Below are 14574 nucleotides of genomic sequence, written 5' to 3'. Positions count from 1 at the left end.
CATACATGTTTAGAATTTTCCAAAATACTGCTTGAGTATGTAACTGTATGAGAGATAAGATTAACAAAGCGGGGAAAGGCAAGCTTTGCTGCAGCTATATGGAGATATTGGATTTCATTGCTGCCCGTCCCATCTGCAGACATGGCAATTTTGAACAGTTCTTTAGCAGCTGCTCAATAGCAATGTGACGGACATTAAGCTGTGAAGCCAATGAGTCTTTTTCTTGTACTTGCTTAGTCAGCTCTTCAAACACATCTGAAATAAATATCAGCATCAAGTTAGTCCATGATTTCAGGAAGTACACCCATCACTTTGCAATTCTGTAGTGTCATTTACAAGATACTAAAAACAAAATGAAAGTTGTGAACCTATAAATCAGTAACCTAGAGCCCTTTCTGTCAGTTTGCATTTCTTAGTACAGAAAGTATTGATCTGATGTGTAGAGAGATTTCCTTTTCTACTTAATTCAAGAGGGTTCTGGAAGCTTCTCTGTGTGAAAGAACAAGCAGAAGGCTCATGATGTTTGGGTTATTCCTTCAGAGAAGCTGAGTACTGCTGGCTTAAACTGTTTCCGTTATCTTTTTCTGTCAAGATCATGCTGACTATAATAATAAGGCCAGAAGAAGCCTGGCTTTCTCTTTCTATCTCTCTTCCTTCTGGTGTGGTGTTCTGTATATAGTGTTAAGGCTTAGTCTTATTATAAGTTATTGTAGGTTTAAGTAAAGTCTGCCGCAACTGGATTTCTTATGGACAGTGCCAATCCTGAATGTATTGGATTTGTGACCATTATGCTCGTTTGCCTTCAGTAGCAGTAAAGCTCTGCTGGATGAAATATTACTTGCCTCTGGTCTATTTTCTGGGAATCCTGCAACGTGTTTAAGTTTTTACTCTGCTAACTATAAACTGGCATTCTACTCTGGATCAATATATGAGCAGAATACATGACACTTTCTAGAATGCAGATGGATGCTTTTACATTGTAGTCTCCAAAATTAATTTGTTTCTATTTCCCACAATTTCTACCTTTTTCATGGGAAGAGAGAAAAAAAGTGTATTTTCTACACTTAAAACTAGCAGTGTCTTTTTCCTTTATTTTGGAGAGGACCAATCAATAGACAAATATTAAAATTCACCTTACCCTGGATTTGCTGGAGGAGTTTCCCATTCAGCTGTTCCACCTCTGCAAGAGTCATCTTACTCACTGAAACAAGAAAAAAAACCATAAGCCACCAGACAAAAGAGAGTGGGAGGGAAGCAATGGAGGGGTGACCTACAAAAATGTTTTAACAAACGATTTTGAAGGGTAACCAAGACTAACATAACTGAATGTTGGGCTTCTTCATTCTACTGTAGTGACAAGTCAGAAAAATGGAAAGCAGCAACATACTTAGGGTATTAATGTTCAGAAGGACATGGCAACCCCAAACACCCTGGAGTTAAAAAGTGCAAGACTTTAGTTCATATAGGTAAAGGTAAAGGGACCCCTGACCATTAGGTCCAGTCGCGAACGATTCTGGGGTGGTGGCACTCATCTTGCTTTATTGGCCGAGGGAGCGTACAGCTTCTGGGTCATGTGGCCAGCATGACTAAGCTGCTTCTGGAGAAGGTAAACGCCGTTTACCTTCCCACCGGAGCGGTACCTATTTATCTACTTGCACTTTGATGTGCTTTCGAACTGCTAGGTGGGCAGGAGCAGGGACCGAGCAACGGGAGCTCACCTGTCGTGGGGATCTGAACCGCTGACCTTCTGATCGGCAAGCCCGAGGCTCTGTGGTTTAACCCACAGCGCCACCAGCGTCCCAATAGCGCCACCCGCATCCCTTAAGTTCATACAACTGCCTTAATGTGAATTTGTGCCCTTTCTATGTCACATCCCATGAAGTCACACTCTTATCTGGTCAGGGTTATAAACATCCCTTTGGGGGAAATAAATGGGAAGATGTCTGTGGCCATAAAAACTGAACAGGCTTAACAGACTCTTGCTTGTTATCAGTTCCCCACCCACCAGCACACAGCAGAACTTCTGCACCCTTCAAAGCTGTTCCAGGATTGTAAAACCTTTACTAGACACTAAATTAAGCATTCAAAGAGATCGATATTACTGGATTAACAGTGTCATCTTATACATGTTTCCCCAGAAGTAAGTTTCCATACACTCAATGGAGCTTACTCTCTTGTAAATGTCATGAGGCTGCAATCCTAAACACAACACAAAATCTGCTGATTTAAAATGAAGTCTTTACATTTACGGGTTCTATGCTTGTGAACTCAGAAGACCTCCCTCCTTCTGCTCAAGTGTTAATTGCTGGAGTGAATCCACGGTGTCAATGAAACGCTCAAAGATAAATACAATTTTAGTGTTTGCACATCAACTCAAAAAGGAAGACTTCCCTTGTTTCATGGTGCATTTGACAATCAGATACTAGCAAGCAACATTTACTCTTTTCCCATTTCCAGTGACTTTCAGAAGACTAAGTCCGATTACTAAAAGCTATTATGCCTTTATAAGGATTTAGAACAAAAATATCGAGACGCATAAGCACTTCTTCCACTTACATTGCTCCCTGCTGTACTGCGGGTGTCTTCTTTGGACCTGGGTATCTGGACCTGTTTCAGCTTTCCCCATCTCCGCTGACTGGTCATGACTGGACCACAATGAACTACTACAGTGTAAGGTAGCACCTGCTTGCTGCAACATATCAAGTCTAAAATCGCTGGATTCTCTTGGCTCTAGAATACTGTGCGAACAGTTTGAAATACTCCCGGAGTTTCCATCTATCCATTTTGCAGAGTATTTAGGAACTTGGGAATCAAATTGTGGCAGTAGCTTTCTCTCTCTCTGATGTCTAAAGCCAAACAGCTGATGCTGTGCTTGCTTCGAACTTTCAGAATCCAAATCCAAATCTTTGTTTTGTGCATACTGTATAATCCAGTTAATTTTTTTGCTCAGTATGTTTTTCACTTCTGCATATGTGCTCTTGGAGAGTTTTGACTGTGGGCAACTCTGGTTTGCTATTAAGTGGAATTTCTCAAAACAGTCTCTGTGTCCCCTTAATGATCTTGTATGCAGAAGATCAGACTTTGGTATTCCTGAGGGGAGAAAAAAGTTACAAGTGGACACTGTAATTCAATTATATTAAATTGTAGGCTGCAGATATTTTAAGAAGAAATCGGCACTCAATGAAGACTAGACACAGGTTGCAAGGACACAAGGTTGATAAAGAGGTAATTTTCTGTATCTCATCTCAAAGAGTTATCCACACCCCTATATAATGAAATAAAATCATCTCCACTTCCACAACCTCGGCACCTAGGAACTACCACAGAGGATCAGTCTATGCGACTAAGAGGAAGCTAAATATACCAGTGATGGGAGTCCCCAAGTAACAGGACCCACCTGGCATAATGACCAGTTTTGCTTGGATTCAGCATCAAGTATGACTCCATCTGGTATCGTTCAACTTGTTCCATATATCACATATGAAGGGAGCACATGGTGCTGTAGTCTAAACCACTGAGCCTCTTGGGCTTGCTGATCAGAAGGTCAGCAGTTTGAATCTGTGTGACGGGGTGAGTTCCTGTTGCTCTGTCCCAGCCAACTTAGCAGCTCTAAAGCACACCAGTGCAAGTAGATAAATAGGTACCGCTGTGGCGGGAAGATAAATAATGTTTCCGTGCTCTCTGGCTTCCATCACGGTGTCCCGTTGTGCCAGAAGCGGTTTAGTCATTCTGGTCACATGACCTGGAAAGCTGTCTGAGGACAAATGTCGGCTACCTTTGCCTGAAGCGAGATGAGCACCACACCCCATAGTGGCCTTTGTCTAGACTTAACCATCCAGGGTTCCTTTACCTTTTACCTATCTTTGTATCACACATAAACCAAACTGAATCCTATTAAGACTAAGGTAGGAATTTATAGACTACAGGAATACAGTGGTCCAGCTGTGCCCCTATCTGGACAAGGATAGCCTAATTTCTGTCGTCTATGGTTAACATCTCTAATGTTTACGGCAAAAAATGATAAGTACTATACTGAGATAGGTAGAGTCACTCAGGGCATCAGCACCTTTAATATGGCACCAATACAGCCTTTCACAAAACTGGAAAGTGATGCTTTGTAGAATCACTGAACATAATCTGTTATCTAAGCACCTTTAAATAGGCTGGATTTTGACTAGGAAAAGCTCAGCAAACATCTATCATAAAGCAGATTATGAAATACATGTATGAATGTGAAATAAAGGAGTGTGGCAGTGCTGCAACTGTAATTCTCCACTGAGAAAAAAATGTGTTGCTGTTTTCACCAGAAGGACTACAAAAACAATTTTGTTCCATTCTACACATGGGTTTTGTCTCTCATCTATAGGAGTTGGGAAAGAATAAATCTAATCTTCCTTCTCAATCTCATTGAGAAGCTCACTTATTTCACATATGTTGCCACCCCAAAAAACATGGAGGGGAGATTTTTGCATTCTGCATCCCAACAGCCAACAGAAGCTGTGTTCATGCATTACACGGAACCACAGTTGATTCCAGAATGGTCTCGCTCCTGGCCATGCAAAGCAAAGTTCATGGTTTGTTTCCCTCAAACAAACCTTGGCTACTGCTTGTGCTGTGTTTGGAGAAGACTCAAACCAGGAGCCTGGAGAAGAAACAAACAAGGAACTCACGTTTGACTAACACAAGATGAAAAGCTTTGTGCTTCATTGCTTCCAGCATGGCCAGGAGCAAAATGTGGACTTTTGAGTAATTTCATTAAATTTGCACAACTTGATTGCAAAAAACCTCAAAGCTGCTTGTTTCAAGTTAAACCATAGTTAAGCATTATGCATGATGCACTAGAATCTTCATGGAAGTTTTCAACTGAGTGCACAACACCTGCAGTAAAGACGAAGTGACAGTACACTGGCTGAGCAGAATTTATTCTGAAGAACAGCTGACTTTTTAAAATGAGTAAATAATATTTATATTAGTTCTCTCAGTCTACTATGATTCTGCCACTCAAGCTCATGCTATTGTTTAAAAATATTTAAAGACACTGCTATTTATATCACTATATTAAACCCAGCAAATACCCTGTATAAATGCCTCACCAACACCGTGAGGGACTGTGCCAGAAAATCAAGAAGCAATGATTTCCGGCAACTTATTACTGTGCAAGCAAATTAGCCTGTGGTACTGCTGGTTTTGAGTATGGAAAAATGCAGTCTTACCAAGACATTTAGGCATTCAGCCATACTGGCATAAGGCATTTAGCCAGTATGTTAACTCTGAAGGATTATCTCCCTGTAGAGTTGTAACTGAACTGACAAGCAGCTCTCAGCCAGCAGCTACTTATATTATGCCTGGGAGGACCCTCTATATTTGAAAAGCTTTAATTAAAATGCTTAAAAGGAACTCATGCCCCAACATATTTCTATCTTGGCTACATATAAAACAGATGCTTAGAACAGCAAGCATGTACATGTAAAGAAAGTAGGAACTAAATCATCTGCTTTTCAAGAAGTATTTCAGAACAGGTGCAGATGTATTTTGAAGTAGGCATTTATTCTTTTCCACAGCCTTCTACAATGGAAGATCTCATTATATGGAACAGCCAGCATCAGCTTTTGTACCCAGCTCATGTTGCTGTGTTACACAATAGCTGCTGGGCTTGTTTTCTCTTTGTGTGCAAGTCTCTAATCCAAAGAGCTGTGCTAGCAGCTGGGCAAGTTCAAAGAGCCATGAACAGGCACACACACAGCTTTGATGCCAGGACTTGCCAGCTAGCTGTTAACATCCACTGCCACCCTTTCTCCAGGTTGGATGGCACCCAAGTTTTTATTTCCTTAGATGCAATTATCCCTAGGTGGCTGATAATTAAGTAAAAGACCATTTTAGGATTTTGCTTTGTTGCTGTGTGCATGTGGAGAGGTGGATTTTGTAGAGGTTTTTTAAAGGATTTCTGTCTAACTCAGTGGAATGATTAATCAAATTTAAAAAGAACGCTGTATGGAGTAATTATTCCTTAATTGATTAAAAGAGATGGCTTGAAGTGTTTTTACTGCGAAGTAATAGTGTGAGTGAATTAATCAATTGATCAGAACTTTTTGTTTTGTTTCAGGGGAATTGTTACCAAGATAACAGGCCATTAAGATACAGGTCTGGAATGATCATACAACTGCAAAACAGGAGGGTCATTCAGTCTAAACTACTGCCTTGGTTTTTTTTACTTATTATAAAATTTCAACCCAACCCCTGCCGCCAAAAGAGCCCAGAGTGTGAAACACAGCAACAAAGAAATCCAATTTAAAAATAAAACAAACAACACCTAAAAACCATTTGAAAACAGTCAGGTTTCCCTACAGCTAATAATTTGCAGATTGGGAGAACTTTGGAGCCACCTTTGGAAGAGAATGAATAGCAACAAGACATCTTCCCAACTTTGAGCTGAACCTTGTGAGCCCAGCCAGGGTAAGCAGGACACTTGCCCCTGTACTCTGGAACCCGAACAAAGCAAACTGGTTTGGTTTTTAAGTCATTTTTCTTCTCTCCATTTTACTAGCAAGCCAACAAAGCCTTCAGAATGCTGCAACAGCACTGTTTTTAAAAACTGTTCTTTGCCAAGTACTTTGCTGAAAGTCCTGCACAAACCAGCGGCCAGTGTAGTCCATTGTTCCTATGACACCACTCAGGAAAAGTGGAGTGCTTTCTACTTCTGGTACCAAGTAAGATTTTAGTAACAACTGCTCAATATTCATCTGCCCGATTATTAGATTCCATACAGGGCAAACTAGAGAAAGGGGATCTATTTGTTGTTATAGATCAACAATCCTCAATCAGCTTTGCTGCCTAGACTGGTATCTAAAAAACAGCATTGACTGTAGTCTGCTAACCTTTGTTGCCTCAAATATGTATGAGGCAAAACTCTAAAGTCATTTGTGCAGGAAGGATATTACTGGATGGAACACCAGCAAATGTTTATTACTACAGAAATGTGTTTAGACTTGCTTACTTGGGACTTGTTCATCCCTTACGAAATACAGTTCACGACAAAATGCACATGGTTCCACTTGTCTTTTAGAATATACAATACTGTACAGAACCATACAATTTAACTATTATTCTAGGTCAAATTTCTATTCTTTGCAGCCCACAAACCCATTACTAAAGAGTAGTTAAACTTCATATTTCAACACAGCACTGTTTATTCTAAAGACAAGTGGGAGACCAAACATTTGTCAAGAAATGTATTTTGTAAGACACAAACACATATTTATGAAGGCTGGAACTGTAACAAAACTGAGAATAAGGGAAAGTGAAATCGCCAAGTAAATGCGTGCTTAGAAACGCACAGGTGCTTATTTAAAGACTGGGCAAATGTAAGTATCGGTTAACTAAACTAGCAGTCCTTCAAATCCTGATTATCAGATTATAAAGTTACAAAAAGCTCAAGAGTAAATTACTGTAACTATTTACAGGGCTCACATGCATATAATACAAGCCCAATAGGTTTGAGTTGTATTCCGATCCTCTCTTCTCCAAACTGAGTGATTTTTTTTTTAATTCACACAAACACCCTGTGAGGGAGATGGAGCTTGAAGTTAGCATCTTGGTTAATACCATAAGGTAAATCTCAAAGCATAACAGGGATGTGAACGCAGGTTTCGTGTGTCTGAATTAAAGACTTTAGTAGCGGCATCAAGCTAACCTGACAGTCATGCTGGATCCTTACAAGTTTTCAGCTTGAAAGTATTTTAAACCATTGCTAGGAAACAAGACTAGCAAGAGTTTTTGCTGCACACTGACAGGCTCTAAATGACAGCCAACATCTATATATATATATATATATATATATATATATATATATATATATATATATATATATATGCTTTCGTAGATTTTCACGGGTACAGGAATGCAGGTTTTGGTGTCTTCGGGTGTCTTCCCGTGTAAGAGTTGGGGTGTCTAGGCGACGTTTCGACGAGGTCTCACTCGTCATCTTCAGGCTGGTGCTTTCGGCTTCTTGTTACTGGAACAGAGCAGGACTGCGTCGTTTCTTCGGGAGGGATGGATGGATGGATGTGGGAATCTAGTATTTATAGGAACTCAAACACTGAGATCCTGCTCTGTTCCAGTAACAAGAAGCCGAAAGCACCAGCCTGAAGATGACGAGTGAGACCTCGTCGAAACGTCGCCTAGACACCCCAACTCTTACACGGGAAGACACCCGAAGACACCAAAACCTGCATATATATATATGCAGACGGGAAAGAAAAACTAGATAGCTTCCTCACACATCTCAACAGCCTACACCCCAAAATACAATTCACTATGGAAATGGAAGCCAACAACCAACTTCCCTTCCTTGACGTCCTAATCTACAAAAAACCTGATGGCTCCCTAGGACACACTATCTACCGGAAAAAAACACACACCAACCGCTACTTACATGCACAATCACACCACCACCCTGCACAAATAAACTCCGTAGCCAAGACTCTCATCTCCAGAACCAAACGCCTGGCTGACAAAGACCACTTGACAACTGAGTTACAGAATCTCTCAAATGTGTTAATCGCCAATGGATACCAGCAAAATAAGGTTACGAAGCTAATCCAAAAAGAAACACCCCCCAAAAACCAAGACACAGAAGAAAACAACGGCATGGCCCTCCTTCCTTATATCAAGGGCACTACAGATAAAATTAGCAAAATCCTCCATAAACACAATATCAAAACAGCCTTTTGCACCAACCAAAAAATAGCCAATATCCTCAGAAACCCCAAAGATAAAATCCAGTTGGAAAACCAAGGGGTCTATGAAATACCCTGCAAAGTCTGCCCAGCCACGTACATTGGACAAACAAACAGACGAATAAATGCACGTATCGCAGAACACAAGAATGCCGTCAAAAAAGAAGAAAAAACTTCCTCTCTTTTCCAACACATGAAAGAAACAGGACACGAAATTAATTTTGCAGATTCCAAATTGCTCTTTAACATGGAACATCACCACAAGAGAATAATCATGGAAGCCATCGAGATAGAGAAACACCCTCACAACATGAACAAGCGTGACGACACGTCCCGCCTGCCAGACATCTGGAAATTAGCCCTCCCCACAAAAACCGACACCAGAACCAGAGGCACACAGAACGCCATCACCAATCAACCACACCAGACCCAAACCCAGACCCTCTCCACAGATAAATTGCAGACACCATCCAGTAGCCAGACCATGGTGGCACCTCCAGATGCTGCACCCCCCTGCAGTCCCGACACAGATCTGGCGGGCACAGGGCACAAAACCACAGCTCGCCCCTATACACGAAGCCAAGCCAGAGCACAACTAAGTGCAGTACAGCCATCTTCTCAGAAAAACTCTTCACAAGCTCAAGAGGTCAAGACACGAAAGCTTTAGCAACTAATCCACACTTAATGACCCACCTAAGTGGTACTCAGAATATCACTCAAGAAATCACTCAGGATATCCCTCAAGTAATTAAGGAACAAAAGAAGAAAAGGCACACTAACCTGGGACTTCCTCTCTGCCCAGAACGTTGGAGGCCACACACCACACCCCCTCAACAGTATTTATAGGAACTCAAACACTGAGATCCTGCTCTGTTCCAGTAACAAGAAGCCGAAAGCACCAGCCTGAAGATGACGAGTGAGACCTCGTCGAAACGTCGCCTAGACACCCCAACTCTTACACGGGAAGACACCCGAAGACACCAAAACCTGCATATATATATATATATATATATATATATATATATATATATATATATATATATAATGCAATTATCTGTCTGTTTCATTTCCCTCAGACCTCACTAAGATTTTGTCTCTCAACATTCAGTTTTTATATACCTGTGACCATATATTCCATTCCATATATTAGAGGGTTGCTGGGGGGGGGGGGGTTTGGTGGCATACAAACCTTGTTAAATAAATAAAATCTGATATGGGAAAGCTTATGCTATAATAAATTGGTTTGCCTTTAAGGTGTCACAAAACTCAGTTGTTTTTACAGATGGCTACTCCATCTGGCAATGACATAATGTGGTTGCTAAGAAACAGTAGGTTATCCTGCGTTTAGATCCTTAAACCCTGAAAAAGTCCAACAAGTGATCTGTATTATTTAGTGACTACTTTTGAATTTGTCTCTATTACTGTAGATGTTTTTTAGTGGATAAGACACTACAGAGAATTTTCACAAATATACTAACAGTTAAAATGTATTTATTTACTACTTTTCTAGTAAAAGAGACATTCTTCCAATAATAAGAATTTCCTTTCAGAATTTCCCAAAGCCTCAATGGCGCAGTATTATTATTCAATGTTAGGCTACACTTACCTTCAATGTTTAGCTCAAAACAAATGTGGCAGAATGAGAGAGTCTCTCTTTCTGTTCCTAACTTGCACACGCTGCAAATATTATCATCGTTCAAGTCAATGTTAACAAACTGCTCTTCGTTCATAGTGTCCCTAAAAGAGAAAATGCCCTGTTACCCAGTGAAGGCTGAAGAAAACCACATCCTAGCACTAACCACAACCTAAATTTGAACATAGGCTAATGCACCTGAGGGTTTCTATTTTCCATTTCCCATAGATTTAAAACTGAAGCCTTATCTCTAGACATCCTTTATTCTACATTTTCATAATTTAAAGCCTACAGGATTAGTATTCTCCACATTTGGTTTGCTCTACATGGCCTAAATACTTTAAAACTCACTGAGCAAGTGCTTAAATTATATGCTCTTCTGTGGTTGTCTAACCTGATATGAAAGGAAAACAATGCCCTTTGACATGCTCACTATGTTTTTCCTGTGAACAATTAACTGTATTTAAGGATTTAAAATATTTGTGCCAATTCAGTTTGGCAGCCACAGAAGTATTTTGCATTTTTGTCACTTGTCTAAAAACATGAACACATCACAACTTGCAGTTTTTATTTTAATATTTATATTCCGCTTTCCACTATGTAGGTCTCAAAGTGGCTTACAGCAATAAAATATACTGCACACAAAGTTGACACCACAAATTAAACCTCTAACGTTTAAATCTAAAAAAGAAAAGAAAAATGTAAAACTTCTGAGAAGCATCCAGGGTACAAAGGCCTCCTGAAATAAAACAGTTCTGGCCAGATGTCTGAAACTCAGTAGGGGCGGTGGCAGTCTTAACTTCTTGTGGGAAGGAGTTCCACAGAGCTGGGCCCACAACAATGCCTCCACCAAGTCATCTGAAGCCTATACTGTACATGTTTTGCCTTACACATTTTCCAAACACGGCTGGCACTGTGAATATTAATCTGGAATAGTTAACAGGCTCGATCACATCTCCTGTGCAATACACTAGTGTTGTAATTAAGGATTGTAATGCCATTTGGCTTGAACATCCTGTTTAAACTACATTCAGTATAAGGCTTGGATTCTGCAGGGGCAACCATGCCGAATAATGTACGACGATGATTTTCAATTCATCAGGCTGCTAATATAAAGGGTAAGTTAATGAAACCCAGCATCCTCTGTAGTAAATTGAAATTGTTTCTCTCTCAAACTGTTCATTAGCTATTAAGAGTCCATTAACTATACAGAACATTCATTTGAGTTTTACTTAAGGCCTTCAAGAGATTTGAAGTACTCTTATTTAATACCCACAGAAACTATAACCAGGATTCTATGAGGCTGCATACACACTATACATTTAAAGCACCCCCACCCCAAAATAATATGGAAACTATTCCATTAAGGGTGCTGGAAACTGTAGCTCTGTGAGGCGCAAACTACAATTCCCATGGGGTATTGTTTTTTATTATTATTATTATTATTATTATTATTATTATTATTATGTTGTGTATTTTGTGTTTTGTATACTGTAAACCACTCTGTGATCCTCAGATGAAGGGCGGTATATAAATTTATTTTGTTATTGTTATTATTTATCATGTGTATGCAACTTAGGTCATCTTTTTACAAAAAAGAAATCAAAACAAAAGAATATAGAGAACTGGCCAATAGTGCTGTGGTTATCAACCTACATCTTTGAGAATCAAGGCATCCACTAGATCACACTGGCTCATCTTCTAGGAGAAATACTTGTCATCCTTAATATTTTTTAAAAAATTGCTCGCTTTGACAGAGCCAATAAGGATTGTCCTTTAGACCAGTCTCCCTTGTTGTCTTAAAAATTAAACAGAAAATAAAGCTAACTTCTTATCCCCACTCCCTGAAATGGTGCTGGCTGTGGCAAGGGAAATGTACTTAACACATGCTCAGAGTCACATGTTTTTCAGTAAAAGTGGTAAATTTGCAGCACACCAAACCTTGTTCGATTCCAGAAACCCACCAGGCCAGGCAATAGTCAGGGATGAAGGGGATTGTTCTCCGGCATTTTGAGGGCAAAATGCTCCTCATCTCATCATTAAGTAGGCAGGGTGGATTTTGAATGCTGTTGGGTGGTTTTTGTGGATCAACACTTTTAATGGATTTGTATGATTGCTGCCACTGCAAATTGCTTGGGTAGTCCTTTGTGTGAAGCAATACATAAGCAGAATAAATCTAACCTAATCTCTGCCCTACAAATTAGCAATTGTGTTCAGGTGCTGGGATCGTAATTTTAGTTTCAAAATTAAACCATGTCACTTAATTAAATAAGGCTGCTCCATTACTCACTCTGCCTCCTCGGTACTATTCAGAATATTCTATTAGCTAGAACCAAGTGGGAGTTTCAGGGCTAAGAAGGGTTTAGGACCAAGTTGCTGCCCAGATAGTAACTGCCTGGGAAACACATCAATGCTGCCTTGGGGGTGGGGTGTTTGTGCGCAAGTAAATAAAAATAAGTGAAGAACCACAATTAAGAGCGGAAGGTTGATGGGGAAGCAATTAACATGCAGGGAGAAGTGGATTCAGCACAGCCTCAACATTTCCTCCATGGCAGATTTCACAAGCCACCTAAACACTCCCACTCCCTCAAAAAAACTAGTCATAAATATGGCTCCAGCACTACCAAAATGTAGATTACCCTAAACATGCCTCCACACTACATTCAGTATACGGCTTGGATTCTGCAGGGGCAACCATGCTGAATAATGTACAGTGGTGATTTTCAATTCAATTCAAGGCTGCTAATATAAAGGGTACCTCACTTGGCATGCCTATTCCCTTAGTAAACATACATATTATTAACTCCTCTTAAACTAATTATATATATGTATATATTTGTTGTGGTTGTTTAGTCGTGTCCGACTCTTCGTGACCCCATTGACCAGAGCATGCCAGGCACTCCGTCTTCTCATATATATATATAAAAACATGTTTGTATGTGTGCATATATATACACACACACACACACACACACACACACACACACACACACATATACACATACAGTGGTACCTCAGGTTACATACGCTTCAGGTTACAGACTCCGCTAAAGTGGTGCTTAGCTAAAGTGGTACCTCAGGCTAAGAACAGTTTCAGGTTAAGAACGGACCTCCGGAACGAATTAAGTTCTTAACCCGAGGTATTACTCTGTGTGTTTGTGTGTTCATTCACACACACACACACACGTGTGTATTAATAACTCCTCTTGAACTACACACACACACAAAAATAAATAAATAAATATTCTCCTTTAAACCTGCCATTTATCCACTTCCCAACGAGGCTCATCTTAATACCTTCAAACAGCACCCCCCCTTTTCTAACCAATGCAAATATCATTGTCGTTAACGCTTCCCCCCCTTAAACCGGGCCCCTCACCAACTTCCCTTACATCGGGACCGAACCTAATAATACCTTCTCAGCAGGGACCTTTTTGCCCGTTTGCCCCACAGCCACGGGGAGGGGGGGGGAGCGCCCCCATCTAACACTCAGTTAACCCTATAGTCGCCGTTCTCAACGGCGCTCCGACACCGTGGTCACCCACGATCCAAGAGCATTGCCTGAGGACCAGAGCTCCCGGGGAAGGAGGAGGAGGTCACAGGGAAGCCCTACGCCGGGAACAAGGGGGTGAATGGAGGGAGGGAGGCCGTCCCCGCGGGCCCTGCCGCCTGAGGCAGCCGCCTCGCCTCGCCTCAGGGCCGGCCCTGGTCGAGAATAACCGGCGGCGGCCTCGGAAACCGTCGCTTCCCCTCACCGTGTCCGCGCTCCGCCCGCCGCGTTCCCGCTCTTGTCCTCCGGAGCCGCCGAGCACCGTCTGAGAGGAAAAGGCGAAAGACGGGCTCCGCTCGGCCTCCTCGCGCACGGAGCCCCGCCCACGCCCCGCCTCCTCGGACTGGACCATTGCGTGTCACAGAAAGGGGGTGCGCGTCTGTCTCCTCATTTTTTGTATATGCGCGCGCGTTTATTCGGTTTTTTCCCCCTCCTCTCGCCTTGCTAGTCGCCTTTATCTGCTCTGCTCGCGTTTCTTCCAGAAAGCGGCCTGGCTTGACTTCTGTCCGCACGCAAAACATACAAACACCCCCCCGAATACCAATGGGCCCGGCCGGGAATAGCCGTCGCGCGCTGCACGAGAGCACAGAGACATACAGAAAAAAGTGCAGAGTGGCGCGCCGAACCTCAGTTTCTGGGTTCTGTCGGTTGCTTTC

The 14574-nt window shown here is 41.5% G+C and overlaps 1 protein-coding gene across 1 annotated transcript; it reads right to left on the bottom strand.

Moving 5' to 3' along the window:
• Positions 1 to 6: 6 nt before the first annotated feature.
• Positions 7 to 14270, bottom strand: LOC310687449 (protein EURL). The gene is made up of 5 exons (XM_083462494.1): positions 14124 to 14270; positions 10342 to 10472; positions 2557 to 3090; positions 1139 to 1201; positions 7 to 255 (listed from the first exon to the last, which is right to left on the bottom strand). Exons 2-5 carry the CDS (start codon positions 10463 to 10465, stop codon positions 95 to 97), a joined length of 882 nt encoding a protein of 293 aa, XP_083318620.1. The 5' UTR covers positions 10466 to 10472; positions 14124 to 14270; the 3' UTR covers positions 7 to 94.
• Positions 14271 to 14574: the final 304 nt, after the last annotated feature.

This window comes from Podarcis liolepis (genome assembly GCF_965112155.1).
Source record: "Podarcis liolepis genome assembly, chromosome: 10".
NCBI lineage: Eukaryota > Metazoa > Chordata > Lepidosauria > Squamata > Lacertidae > Podarcis > Podarcis liolepis.
The sequence above is the reverse complement of the archived record's forward strand: the minus strand, read 5'-3'. Positions and strand labels throughout refer to the sequence as shown.